The 14,730-nt window shown below is 44.7% G+C and overlaps 1 protein-coding gene across 1 annotated transcript; it reads right to left on the bottom strand.

The window, feature by feature from the left end:
* Positions 1 to 2,926: 2,926 nt before the first annotated feature.
* On the bottom strand, positions 2,927 to 11,701 carry LOC104988332 (pregnancy-associated glycoprotein 1-like). Its single transcript, XM_010839613.1, has 9 exons — positions 11,617 to 11,701; positions 10,386 to 10,536; positions 9,275 to 9,392; positions 9,058 to 9,176; positions 7,668 to 7,861; positions 6,613 to 6,723; positions 4,945 to 5,086; positions 4,760 to 4,858; positions 2,927 to 3,076 (listed from the first exon to the last, which is right to left on the bottom strand). The coding sequence occupies exons 1-9, from the start codon at positions 11,667 to 11,669 to the stop codon at positions 2,927 to 2,929; spliced, it is 1,137 nt and encodes a 378-aa protein (XP_010837915.1). The 5' UTR covers positions 11,670 to 11,701.
* Positions 11,702 to 14,730: the final 3,029 nt, after the last annotated feature.

Here is a 14,730-nt window from a genome sequence, read left to right as displayed (position 1 = left end):
AAACCACTAGAACATTCAGCTATGACCTAAATCAAATCAAATCCCTTATGATTATATAGTGGAGATGAAAAATAGATTCAAGGGATTAGTTCTGGTAGCCTGAAGAACTATGGATGGAGGTTTGTAACATTGTATGGGAGGTGGTCACCAAAACCATCCCTAAGAAAAAGAAATGCAAGAAGACAAAGTGGTTGCCTGAGGAGGCCTTAAAAACAGCTGAGAAAAATAAGAGAAGTGAAAGGCAAAGGAGAAAGGTAAAGATATACCTAGTAGAAGGCAGATTACTAGAGAATAGCAAGGAGAGATAAGAAAGTCATCATAAGGGAACAGTGTAAGAAGTAAAGGAAATAATAGAATTGTAAAGAGTATAGATCTCTTCAGGAAAATTGGAGATCCCATAGGGACACTTTATGAAAATATGGGCACAATAAAGGACAGAAAAATCAAAGACAAACAAAAGCAGATGAGATTAAGAAGAGGTAGCAAGAATGCACAGAAGAACTATACAAAAATGGTCATAATGACCGGGATAGGAATGATGCTGGGGTCACTCATGTAAAGTCAGATATACTGGAGTATGAAGTAAAGTGGGCTTTAGGAAGCATCACCACAAACAAAGTGAGTGGAGGGGATGAAATTTCAGCTAAGCTGTTTAAAAATCCTAACGAAGGTGCTATAAAAGTGCTGCATTGAATATGTCAGCACATTTGGAAAACTCAGCAGTGGCCACAGTGCTGGAAAAGGTCAGTTTTCATTCCAATCCAAAGAAAGGCAATTCCAAAGAATGTTCAACTTATCATGCAATAGTGCTCATCACACTTTCTAGCAAGGTAATGCTTAAAATCCTTCAAGCTAAGCTTCAACAGTACGTGAACTTAGAACTTCCAGATGTACAAACTGGTTTGAGGAGCCAGAGATCAAATTGCCAACATACATTGGATCATAGAGAAAGCAAGGGAATTCCAGAAAAACATCTACATCTGCTTCACTGACTATGCTAAAGCCTTTCACTGTGTGGACCACAACTAACTGTGGAAAATTCTTAAGGAAATTCAAGTACCAGATCTCCTTACCTGTCTCCTGAAAGGATACATCATTCAATATACTTCCATAAATCCCAAGATGCAATCAAGATTGCTGGGAAAAATATCAACATCCACAGATATGAAGATGACACACCCTAATGGCAGAAAGCAAAAAAGAACTAAAGAGCCTCTCGATGAGGAGAGGAGATGAAAAAAACTCAACATTCAAAAAACTATTCACAGACAGACACTCAACATTCATGGCATTCAGTCCCACCACTTCATGGCATATAGATGATGGAAAAGTGGAAACAGTGGCAGATTTTATTTTCTTGGGCTCCAAAAGCACTACATACCTTCACTGCAGCCACAAAATAAATTTATATATAAAAAAAAGACACTTGCTCCTTGGCAGGAAGAAAGGCTATGAAAAACCTGCACAGTGTATTAAAAAGCAGAGACTCACTTTGCTACAGAGGTCTGTAGTGTCAAAGCTATGATTTTTCCAGTAATCATGTACAGATGTGCGATCTGGACCATAAGAAAGGGTGAGTGCAAAAAAATGAAGCTTTTGAACTGTGGTGCTTGACAAGATTCTTGAGAGTCCCTTATACAACGAGGAGATCAAACCAGTCAATAGAAAGGAAATCAATCTCTGACCCCTGTCTCAGCTGAGGCATCTACTGAGGGCCTCCAGGTGGAAAGAATGGATGCTTTCACTGCAAAAGTGCCTAACCATAGCAGCTCCAAGCAAATAGTTTGTAGCTCCACCCCAGGAGGAAGCTCTGAAAGGCTGAAGGCTCTGTGTACCCTGGGTTCCTGATACAAGCATTTCATTCTCCCCAGAAGCATTGGAGGCCAAGGAAGGGGCATTCTGGGCCCTGGAGGAGGGGGATGGCTCAGGGATCCACTGAGGCCACCACTTAAGTAGGACAGGAAAGGACAGAGCAGGCATATGTAGCAGAGAGCTGGTGACTGGGGTTTGGGAACAAAAGGGAACTAGCTCTGCATGAAGTACCTCACCCAAACTGCCCTGGAGGAGAAGCCCAGTGATAAGTTCATCTGAGATTATATGAAAAGAGTCTATTTCATTATCCCTTATAATTCCTCTGATTGAGGAGGTGGTGGAGTTGGTGGGTCATCACAAATTCTTCCATGGCTTAGACCATCTGTCAGTCGCTATCCCTGGGGCTGCACCTCCCCAGCTTCAGTCATGTAGTGCTGGAGGAAACTGCAATCATATGTGCTGCTGGGTCAGGCCAATGACCATGTAAAGTCAATCATAGGACCCCTGGCCCTGCCAGGATGGCTGATCTAGGGCTGTAAATGTGAACTGAGGTGGGTCATTCAGAGAACACCCTTGAACTCTGATGGCTCCAAGCTTCTTTCCTTACTAGGAGATGCCTTCGGGATATAAAACACAAGGCAGGTAGCTAACTCCCATATTAGGTGTAGAAGCCTTAAGGAAGAAATTTGTCAAGCTAAGACCTTCAAAGAAGAAGGAAGGGAAAGAGTGAGGATGAGAAAGAGAAAACTGATGACTTCTGATTTCTTGGTTCCAGTCACTGAGACTTTTGTATTTGCTCTGATTCTTGTGTCCTGGATTCCCAGAATCATTTCAATGAGTCTCCACTTTCTGTAAATCCAGTTGGAATGGTCTCCTCTCAAATGTGATTCAGACTTTGTTCTAGATCCTTCCCGATCATTGTACACCTTCCAGACTCAAACAGAGGCACCCATTTGTTTCAGCACCATTAAGAGTGAAACCCTTTATTCTTTCCTGAGAATAGGGTGTGCAGACCACCAAATACAGTTCACCAGCATCCTGGGCAGGAGTGCTCAAAGTGTGAGTGAGTGTGTGTTAGGAGCGGCCTTACTGATTCCTGAACCACTCCAAGCATTTACACTGCCTGTGCCAGGCCAATCCTGTCATTTCCTCGATCAAAAACTGAGAAATACAGCCTCAGGAAGACGTCACCCAGGATCCAGGTCTCTGTGGATGTACTCACTGTGTTCTCTTTAAAGGTGGGATAGCAGTGGCCTCTAGAATCCTGGGGGAGTCAGAGACACACACCAGTCAGCCTGAGCTCTTACCTGTGACTCCCCCGATATCCAGACCCAGCACAATTCTTCACTTTATTTCCCTCTTTCGGTAAGTATCAAGGGGTTTTCTCAGCTTCAGGGGATATGAGAGTTCATCCAAAACCAAAAAGGACCAAGACATGAGGTTGCCATGAGGAAGGCTGTGGGGGAGGGGAGGACTGGGAGTTGGGGAAACAGAGGAATGATAAACATCAAAGTCCTACTGTAGAGCGTAAGGAACTATATTCAATATTCAGTGATAAACCACATGAAAATGAATAAGAAAAAGAATATATATTTTTTATGTGTATAACTGAGTCACATTGCTGTGCAGCAGAACTTAAGGCAAAACTGAGGTTCAGCCACACTTCAATATAATTTTTAGAAAAGAACGAGCATGTCCATAGTTCTCCTCACTCCCTGTTTTTTCCCTTTTGACTCCTGCTCCTTATTTTCTCTGTAGAGAATGCCGGTTCTCTTCCTGCATCCCCACAATCCATACTTTATTAAAAAACTTTATTTTGTATTGGAGTATAGCTGAGTTTCAGGTGGACAGTAATAGGACTCAACCGTATGTATTGGTGTATCCTGGTCCCAAAGATACCCCTCCCATTCAGGCTGTCATATAACTGAGCGGAGCTCCCCGTGCTACACAGTAACTCGTTGTTGGTTATCCATCTTAAATAGAGCAGTGCCCACAACACATTCTTGAAGACTTAACTCAGGAACTCTGGGAAGCCTCCTTTGGCCCACACTCACCCTCTTTAGCCAGTCCAGGCTTGGTTGGGTAACTTAGTCTGGTTCCTCATCCCCACCAGTCAGTCGTAGCCCTCATCACCCCTAGTAAGTCCCCAGTGCCCCAATGCAGAGTGCCTTGGAATGCCATTTGCATGGAATCCAGGGCAGTTTTGCCTAGAACCAAGCAACCCTCCGTATGGCTCCATGAGTTTGTGGTTTTAGAATGCCTGAAATTTGCTCTCTTCCTCAAAGCCTTCTTTGAGCCCATCAGCCAGCTCTCAACTCCCATAGGGCGCTGACATGAAGCCTCCACCCTGTGCCAGGTCTGAGCAGTCACTGTGCACCCTTTAACACCTTAGCATCCAACCTCCCACAGAGGGGTAGGGTACCCCAACTTACAAAGAGGGCACCTGGCCAGAGCAAGGGGAAGATGGCACTAGGGTGATAATGTAATTTATCATCCAAACCAGGAAAACTTCCAGAAGGGAAAGGACACTGTTAATCCCTATGGTGGGACGTCACACTGGGACTGTCCCAGCCATTCTCACTGTCACATGGCCTATTTCAGGGACTGCTAGAGCTGACTTTCCGTGTTCATCAATCTGAGGGTTCAGATTGAACTGAAGCTCTTTGAGGACCGAGGACCTGAGTATTCCCCTCTCCTTGTGACTCCCACCATGCCAGCATGGTGTGGCATCTCCACATTTATTTAAGGATGATCAATGTCCCAGACGGCCCTTTACTTTCAACTGCTTCATCTTGTGACAGGCTCTGGCCCAGCCACAGGGGCTCAGGGGCTCAGCAGCATCTGCAATGGTGTGACATGGCCTGCAGAGGGCGCCCTCCTCCCAGCAGCAGCCCAAGGGATCCTGCAAGTTCTATTTTTGAATCACCCCTCAGGGTTGTCCCCTCACCTTGTGGATGTAGGCTCGAGCTGGCACTGGGTAGTTGATGCCGTTGATGGTGAAGATAATAGAGGGCAGGGTATAGACAGCAAAACATGAAATGTAGTGCTGTTGGAGAGAGAGAGAGAGAGGTTGGCCCTGGAGATCCTTGTTTGTGTGGAGACAGGGAGTGACCCTGGGGCATGACCCTTTACCTCGGAACCCTGTGGCGTGGCACCGATGAGCTTCTGGATGTTATTGACCAGTCTTCTTGGGCCAAGGATCAGTGATGTTCCAGTGTCCACAAGGGCCTCACAGCCACCAGAACAAGCAATAACCTTTCTTTTCATGGAGATGCTGAGAGACAGTGGAAAAAGCGGGCATCAAGGTCACTCTGAGTCTCCCCAGAGCTGCCCCCTTCCTGACTGTCTCCTAAACAGCCCTTTGTCTCTTGCCTTCTTTTCCTTTGCTCTCGACACAGCACCTTTCTTGACATCCTCGAATGCAGTACTTGAATACACCAGGATCTTTTGCACCTTGATACAAATTGGTCTTCCTTCCTAGAAGGGCTCCTTGCCCTTTGACTAGCAAATTTCTTCTCATCTTCCAGATTCCAGCTTAATTGTATTGTTTTCAGGGAAGTATTTCTCCCAGTGTTTATCAGTCTCCTGTCTTGGTCACTTTCTGTAGACCCTTCCTCATATCTAGCATGTACCAAATGACAGTTCACTATGTGGGTGAGTCATTTCTTGTACATCTGCCTTCTTAGATGTGAGGGCGAGTTTTATTCTCATTGCATCCCTAAAGTGCCTGGCACACAGTGGATGCACAATGTTTCTGTGTTGAATGAGTGAATGAAGACTGTAAAAATAATGAATGAGAACCATCCGAGAGCTGTATCTGGTGGGGAACAAATAACGGGTCAACCACAGAGTGAAGATGGAGATTCACAGTGGCAGCAGAATCTCATAATAGGGGGAGAGAGGAACTCCTCTGGGAGAGGGTGTCTCCCAGCACTGCTCCTCCCAGTTGTGCTCCTACAACCAGCTCAGACGCTGAGATCCTGGCCAGGAAATACATGACTAGCCCACAGAAACTCCAAAGGACAGGTCAGCTTTTGTCTGAGGGTATCACACAGAATCCTATCAAGTATGCCTCTTGTCCTCAGGTCAGTCCTGGATCCCACCTTCCTAATTCTCTATTATAGGCCCTGCCCCACTGTGTTCCCAGGTATGTGGGGTGTCTTTTTAATTAGTTGCTTTCACGTCTTAAGACTGCAGCCAACCTCTCTCCACTGCTGGGTAGCTACTCCCTAAGGAGACCAGTTTTCCCCATTTGCTCAGGACTTTCCCTGTTTTTAAACAGACATTTATCTGTACTGAGAACTTCCTTGGTCCCAGGTAGCCCTGGACAGTTGATCATCTTATAACTCTCTCCAGGCTAGTGAAATTCTCCCTGATCCTCTGTACACCAAACTGTAGAGTCCTCTAACCATGCTCCATGCCTCATAGGGCAGTGGGTTCAGCCCTCTCCCAGCTGCACAGACCTCTCTGGACCCTTTTAAAACCCTGGTCAGAGCCCTGGTCAGAAGGCCTGGGGATTATGAACCCATGGGTTGTTTGTGTATCTATATATATGTATATGTGTTTGTATGTGTCTCTGTGTGTGTCTCTGACTAGCTATGCATATTTTTATGTGTCTCTGTGTATGTTTATATGTGTCTGCTTCTGTGTTTCCATGTGTCTGTGTGTCCGTCTGTGTTGCTGTGGGCGGTGTATATGTATGTGTGACTGTGTCTTAGAACGCATTTGTGTGTGTCTGCCTGTGTCCATGTACAGTAGTGGGAGCATCACTTGGGCTGACCCTCAGAGGGAGAGGCTTACCGGTCCATGTGTACACTCCAGTCACCTGCGTGGATCAATGGTACCCAGTTGAGCTCTCCCTTGTAGTAGTGGTGGTCCACCCCACCAAACATCACCACACTGCCCTTCGCCCTGCATGTGTAGAGAGAAGAGGGGGCTTGATCCTTGGAGGACAGTAACGATGGCACTGTCTGAGAGCTGTGCTTGTCTACCCATCAAGGCCTTGTCTACCCAATAAGGTCCCAATTTACAGATGCAGAAATAGAGGCTAGGAGTGATTGAGATCCAGATTGAGGTCGGTTACTGGCTAATGAGTGGCACAGAGGAGGTTAGAAGCTGAATCATCTGGCTGGGCTCCACCCACTATGTCTTCTGAAGAGGCCCTGGACCTCCTATTACATGAATGTTCAGATATCCTCAAAGGACAGGGTGCTGAAGCATTTTTACTTTCCCCTTGTCCAGCTTGTTATTTTTCAGGAAAATCAAGGCCTGGAAGTGCTAAGTGTGTGGGTTCATGTCACCCAGAGTTGGCTCTGTTGGCCTGTGAACTCTACTGTCCAAACAGCCCCACACTCATAAGGGACCCCACCTCTGCTCTTCCTGTCTTGAAATGCTTAATATTTCTTGAACAAGGGGTCCCACACTTTTGTTTTGTGTCCCACACTTTCATTTTTCACTGGCTCCTGCAAATTGGGTAGCTGGTCCTGGGCTCCCAGTGAAATGCTAATGAGGAAGGAAAGATATCCACCATCTTTCTCCTTCCTTCCTTATCAAATTCATAAGCAAATCCTATAGCCTTAACCTCCAACAGTTTTCCTGTTGCCTTCCATTAGCCATCCCCCTCAATCACCCCCCTATACCAAGTTACTGATCTTGAGCTCAGGAGCAGGGTTGTATTCCAATAAAAATTTATTCATAAAAGCCAGTGGTGAATCCAGGTAGGGCCCTGGGGCCATAGTTATCCTGGGTTAGATTATCTCTCAGGATACTTCTTTATCAAGTGTTCTATAATTTTCATGGAACTGAAAGCATGTTACAGCTAATTTGGAGAAAAGGATTGTCCATCTCAGACTTACTTGCCCAAGTAGAAGGCAAAAACAGGCTCAGAAAAGGCACCTTGATTCTTGAGGTTGTCAAAGATGGGGATGGTTGTTATGAAGGACATGTCAGGGTAGTTCAAGCCCAAGACGCCATCAAAAGGTAGATCCTCAAACCCGTGTTCTTCCATGCTTAGTCCGAATTCCTGATCAGTACTTAGAAGGTCCCCAATCTGTGGGAGAGAAGAGTGTTCCCACTTACAGATATGTGAAGTGGGGCTAGGACTGGGCTGGGGTGCATTGCCATTAGATCCTCAGAGAATTCAGGCTGGGCTCTGTCTTTGGTGGTCCATAGACGGTTAGACCTACCTGGGAAGGGAATTTGGGTTCCATTTGAGAGAAGCTATGAATTTTAAAACATCTTCCCCTCTGAAAAACACCACCTGAGTGAATCAAATTGGCCTCATGGCTTCTGTACAGGTGTGGCAACCAAGTCAGGCCTGGACCGATTGGTGCCACCTTGTGGACAAAATGAGTTGAGAGCAAGGTAGCCTTCTCTTTGGCATCACTATGAACTAATGACGGGAATGAACTACATTCTCTGTAAGGTACTGTGGATTCTGGATCTGTCCAGGAAGACAGAAGCTGAAAACACAATCTTGCTTGCAGGGTTCTATGAAATTACTGCCTGGGAAATCCACTTTTGGGGATATGTGTGTATTTGTGTGAGTATGTATGAGAGAGAAAGAGAGAGAGGGGAACTACTCAAGTACTTTCGAGGAGGCAGGCCATAGGTTTATTAGATTCTCAAGGGTCCCCTAGAGTGAGAACTCATTTATCAGGCCCCCTGACATCTGAGGCCTCCAATTTCCTACTCTGGATACCTGATCCTTTGACTGCCCCCAGGGTCCCCAGATCAGTTTTGTCCTGTCCCAAACACCCCACAGCAACTTCAATCCTGAAAAGCCAGCCTAGCTCCACCTCTTACCACATGTGTGACCTCAACAAGACCCTTGCTGTCTGCACCTCAGTTTCCTCATATGTCTCATGAGCTAATAAGACCACCTGCTGTGTGGGGTTGTTGCAGGATTAAACCAGTTATTACCTTAAAGTGCTTGGAACAGTGACTCAGAATATGAAAGTGGGTGCTTTTTCCCCTCTCTTCTCGATCACAGCAAAATGAACTTTGAACTGCTCATGGGCAGAGGAGCTGCACGTCCACACCTCAAGTCACTCTCTGGGTTAGCTAATCTGTTTGCTCGTGTGTCACCATGGGCACTGCCTCCCCAGGGACAGGATCCTGTGGGTAAGATGGCCAATATCTATGGGAGTTAGGCTAGGAAGGGTCCTTCCAGATGGTCCTGCATCTGTTTTGAAAGCAGTGGTCACTTCATAGCCAGTCCTGACTCAGCTTCTGTTTACACGTTACCCGAACGGTGTCATAAGCAAGAAATCCCTTCGTGCTCCCAGATCCATAGGTGATGCTGAAGGTCTTTTGGGTAGGCCGGAAGGTGGAAGACTCAAGATGTCTGAACCTAATGTGAGTAGCTGCAGACACAAGAGATGAATGTCATCAGGTGCCAAGGGTGGAAACAGGGCAGCAGGGCAAATGAAGGATGGTCCGGGTACAGGGTGTCTGTACTCACAACAGGCTGAACTGGGGCAAAAGACGGAGGGCACCCACAACTCAGATGAGCCTGTGTCAAAGACAACCTGGAATTCCTGAGGGGGTGTTCCAATGGTGATTTTACCCACATAGACCATCTACAGGGAAAAGGAGGGAGTGGGTTAGTGCAGAACTGGCTACTCTCTATTCCCACACTGTTGCCTCCCTCTGGGTGTCACACATCTCTTGGGATTACTTTTGAATCACTGTGCAGCTCAAAGCCTTTGATCACAGAGGTGCTTGCATTTGATATATATATATATATATATATTTTCTGTGCTACATGGTATGCAGGATATTGATTCTATGACCAGGTGTTGAAGTGGTACCTCCTGCATTGGAAGCCCAGAGTCATAACCACTGAACATCCAGGACCACTGGACACCCAGGAGAGTCCTGGTGCCTTCATTTGAGAATCTCTGTAGTCTCTTCAAACCCAGCCTCAGCATCCCCTTCTCCAGGAGGTCCTTCTTGATCAACGTCAGCCACTCTCTCTAAACTCAGATGATATCCAATCAACATCACACAGATGACCCTTTCATGACACGTATTTACTCTTTGCCTATCTCTCAGGCTGTCATGGGCATTCTTGAAGACAAAATAAGCCCGTTTTTAAAATCTAAATACAGTAACCACAGTGTTAGATTCTTATGGCCTTACATGGAATACAGGTTCAGTAACTTTTTACTGCTGTGGTTCTTACATCTGTGGAAGCTGAATTCTTCTGCCTGGGGATTCACAATTGCTTAGCAGTTGGTTGGTTCTACCTTTTGATCAGTAATGGTTCACTCTTCATCTGTGACTGAGCGGCTCACTTAGTTCAGAAGGAACAATCTCCCTCAAACTAATGACACATCTTTGACACAGAAATGGATGTTTACCTGCCACCTGGTCATTGCCGGGCCCTGTCACCAAGACCAAGAGTTGAGGACGAGAGTTCCTTCTTCTCTGGGTGGGGTCCCTGTTTCCCAGGGTTTCTGCCTCCTGTAGGAGTCCCAACCTCAACATCCCACTTGGCACCTCCAGATGAGCCCCAGTGCTAGGCTAGAGCACCAGGGGGTGCTGTGGAGCACCATCCCCAATACACTCACATCCATGATGTTCCTCAGGGGATGAATAGTTATATTTGAGCCACGAGAAGAAATCTGGGACAGTCTGTAAGCCTGTTCCTTCAGGAAATTGTTCAGCATGTTTTTTTCACTGAGGGTTTTTCTCATGGTCTTCACTTTTGTTAGAGGTATTCTTTCATTGAGCATTTGACAAAGAAAACAAAGAAGCTACAATTAGCTGTCAGTGTTAAGGTATATTGTCATTGTAATGGCCCTGTGTATTTTCCAATCATTTTTATGAGTCACCTTATTATCAGAATTTTATGCATATACTATGGTAAAGACATAGGTTTGAATACAGGTTCTTTTCTGCAATCTTGGGTAAGCCATATGACCATGTGGGGTCTCAGTCTCCCCCTCGGTAAAATGGTATAATGCAACAATTCAAACCCTCCAAATAGAATATTCTGGGGATAAGTGAAGTGATGGATATAAGGTACATGAGAAATAAGAAGTCTTAACAATGACAGCCATTAGCATTGCTGTTGCCATCCCATGTGTCCTTCTCGTAGAAGCTCAGGGAAGGAGGTAGAAGGGGGACTCTTATCCTCTTTTACAATGGAGCAGTTTGAAATGCAAGAGGTTTCTGAATTGGCTTGGGTCACACTGCTTGTCAGATATGAAACAGTGTATATAAAACAGTGTATCTATCTCCAAGTTGAAAGAGAATTGAGACTTCAAAGAAGAATCAAGGAGATAGGGAACAATTTAGGAAAATTTAGAGGCTCGAGAAGGAAGGATGAGTCAAATGAAAAATTAAAAGAAAACCGCACAGAGAGAAATACACTCACAGAGACTTCCAAAGAGATGGAGAGATAAATGACAGTGATACAGAGATGCAGACATAGACATATACACACTGAAGTATCCAGGGAAAAAAGAAGACATGTTGAATAAAATATAGAAAAGTGCTATTCCATAGGACCACACCTAATTCTGCATAGACTGTGCACTGAACAATTGCAAGGAGTTCTATTTTCAGTAGAGCATGAGATGACTGGACCCCAAGAGTTGTGCAACCATGCAAATCTACACCAAGACCCTTGGGATCCACAGTTCCTATAGCAAGTTACTTATCAATAAGTAAGAGTTGAACATTAAGACTGTAGGGATATATTCCATTCCCTTTTAAACCTGATGGGTGGAAGAATAATCAGATGAAAAGAAAAATTCGAGAAAGGAATATGATGTGGATTACAGTCCCCATACTTACATGACTATGCACTCTGAGGAGGTCAGCAGCCCAAGGAGCACAAGCCACTTCATACTTCTTTCCTGGCTCCAAGTACTCAGGGAAGTTCAGGTTCTTAGCATGTAGTGGTGACTGGAAGCCCCTAGTTATATATGCTCTGACATGCCTTCTTTTCCCCTTTAGGCCACTAAAAGATCTGAAAAAACACAAATCTCAAGATAAAATCTTTACCTCCATCAGTGTCCTTGGCGAGTGGACTTTGAAGCTTCTCAGAATACAGAGAATTGAACTGTAATCTCTTCCTTGAAGCTGGGCTGGAAAATCAAACTGATCTTCATGGACATCTACAAAGATGGAGAACCTTGACTACTTGGAGGAAAAACTGCTAAGAACATCATGAAAATGGATACTAGGGGCCATGCTCGACATTCTTGGTTTCATGTCATCTTCCTAGCCGCTTTGTGAGATATGCATTGCTGTCTTTGTTGGAGAGGAGATTGCTAGGAAGATAAGTTGTCAAATGGCAAAGTGAAGACTTCAGGGACAGCCCAGGGACATACAACTGGCTTTAGTTAGTGGGTCTAATGGCAGACATCAGGGGCACCTATGATGCCAGTCTGCGTCAAAGATTTAGGGCAGAGCAATACTTCAATTGCATGGTTTCAGTATTGGAAGAAATGTCATATCCACAATATATTTTATATCATCCAAAAACATACAAGGAAGAAGTGTGTGCTTGGTTCTGGGTTAAAGGCTTCAAAGTCAAAGTTGATCAAGACAAAACTAGTCTTTATCTTAAGAGTGCTAGCAGTCTAGTTCTCACAAACTCATGGCCCCAGGAGGCAAGAGAAATGATACTAGGACTAGGTTGCCATGTTGGGCCCTGGGCAGCACAGGCCTTACCACTGGGAGCAGCCTTTCCTACACTTCAACCATGCTGGAAAGCAGGCCAGTTGGCCATGCTTTCAAGAGAAGTCAGAAGTCGGGATATTTATGTACAATCTACTGATTTTAGTGTTAGCAACTAATTTTTTTTTCCTGAAAAAACAGTAGGAACCAAATCTCCACAGTGATGTGCTGGAATCAGCCTTCAGTCTCTGCAAGTTTTTATTTCTGGCCTAGAGTTGGGAGTGCAGTGTGAACAGAAAGGAATTTAATTCATGTTGGTTGATTTACAAAGAGACTGAATGCATACTGAACATGTGTGTTTCCTTTCTACTTATAAAGAAAGATCATCAGGGACATACAAACCAATGAATTTAAGTGCTGAAGATAAATGGATATATTTCTGATATAATTTCCCCATAGGGTCTATGCCATGAAAAATTTTGTCTGCCAAACCAAACATACAAAAAAATAATTTTGAAATGTCTTCCCAATCAAAAAAGACAAAACAGCTGTGGTAGCCAAAGTAAAGACAATCATGTTTAATGACTCATCCAGGACTTTAAGGGCCTCTTCCTGCATGAGATCTATCCATGCCTGTCCCTTGAATAAAACAGGAGCATCTCCTGTTGCCAGGTGTATGTAGATGAGGCACTGTGACTTAATCCTCATTTTTTCATGTTGTTTAAATTCAGTTTTGGTTGTTAAATCCCAACAGGGGGAATATGATGTCACTGACAAATGACACACATATATTCCTTTTGAACTATGGCGGTGGAGAAGACTCTTGAGAGTCCCTTGGACTGCAAGGAGATCAAACCAGTCCACCCTAAAGGAAATCAGTCCTGAATATTCACTGGAAGTACTGATGCTGAAGCTCCAATTATTTGCCCACCTGATGGGAAGAGCTGACTCATTGGAAAAGATCCTGATATTAGGAGAGATTGAAGGCAGGAGGAGAATGGGAAGACAGAGGATGAGATGGTTGGATGGCATCACCAAGTCGATGGACATGAGCTTGAGCAAGCTCTGGTGATGCATAGGGAAGCCTGGCAAGCTGCAGTCCAAGGCGTTGCAAAGAGAAGGACACGACTGAGTGACTGAAGTGAACTGAACAAATAGAGAACAAAACTGATAAATCTAATTGCATCAACTTGTGGACTAGCTGCCCATAAGAACACATTACTTAAATGGCTTTAAAATTCAGAATTATGACTGTACATTCAGAGTGGAATATAATCTAAGGAAAAACAAAAATACTCCTCATCCAAACAAAACCAAAAAAATCAAAAGAAAAACAGGAAAGAAATCTGAAACTCTATTCAACAACTTCAGATCAGTCCAGTCACTCAGTCGTAACCAACTCTTTGTGAGCCCATGAACCGCAGCACACCAGGCCTCCCTGTCCATCACCAACTCCCGGGATCCACACAAACTCATGTCCATTGAGTTGGTGATGTCATCCAACCATCTCATCCTCTGTCATCCCCTTCTCCTCCTGCCCTCAATCTTTCCCAGCATCAGGGTCTTTTCAAATGAGTCAGCTCTTCGCATCAGGTGGCCAAAGTTTTGGAGCTTCAGCTTCAACATCAGTCCTTCCAAAGAACACCCAGGACTGATCTCCTTTAGGATGGACTGGTTGGATCTCCTGGCAGTCCAAGGACACTCAAGAGTCTTTTCTAACACCACACTTCAAAAGCATCAAGTCTTCAGGGCTCAGCTTTCTTTATAGTCCAACTCTCACATTCATACATGACCACTGGAAAAACCAAAGCCTTGACTACGTGGACCTTTGTTGACATAGTAATGTCTCTGCTTTTCAATATGCTGGCTAGGTTGGTCACAACTTTCCTTCCAAGGTGTAAGCATCTTTTAATTTCAAGGTTGCAATCACCATCTGCAGTGATTTTGGAGCCCAGAAAAAAAGAGTCAACCACTGTCTTCACTATTACCCCATCTATTTGCCATGAAGTGATGGGACCAGATGCTATGATCGTAGTTTTCTAAACGTTGAGCTTTTTTTTTTTTTTTTTTTTTCATTTTATTTTTTAACTTTACAATATTGTATTGGTTTTGTCATATATCAAAATGAATCCGCCACAGGTATACATGTGCTCCCTATCCTGAACCCTCCTCCCTCCTCCCTCCCCATACCATCCCTCTGGGTTGTCCCAGTGCACCAGCCCCAAGCATCCAGTATCGTGCATCGAACCTGGACTGGTGACTCATTTCATATATGATATTATACCT

The sequence above is a fragment of the Bison bison genome, unplaced genomic scaffold (genome assembly GCF_000754665.1).
Source record: "Bison bison bison isolate TAMUID 2011002044 unplaced genomic scaffold, Bison_UMD1.0 scf7180017864124, whole genome shotgun sequence".
In the NCBI taxonomy this organism is placed as follows: domain Eukaryota; kingdom Metazoa; phylum Chordata; class Mammalia; order Artiodactyla; family Bovidae; genus Bison; species Bison bison.
This window is presented reverse-complemented; position numbering and strand designations above follow the sequence as displayed.

Bases quoted from the DNA above. Each gene is read 5' to 3' on its own strand.
- LOC104988332 (XM_010839613.1), bottom strand. From the start codon at position 11,669: ATGAAGTGGCTTGTGCTCCTTGGGCTGCTGACCTCCTCAGAGTGCATA. The intron at 9,393-10,385 runs GTGAGTGTATTG...TTTTCCCTGTAG, and splicing joins CCCTGAGGAACATCATGGAT to ATGGTCTATGTGGGTAAAAT. The intron at 9,177-9,274 runs GTGAGTACAGAC...TTGTGTCTGCAG, and splicing joins TTGCCCCAGTTCAGCCTGTT to CTACTCACATTAGGTTCAGA.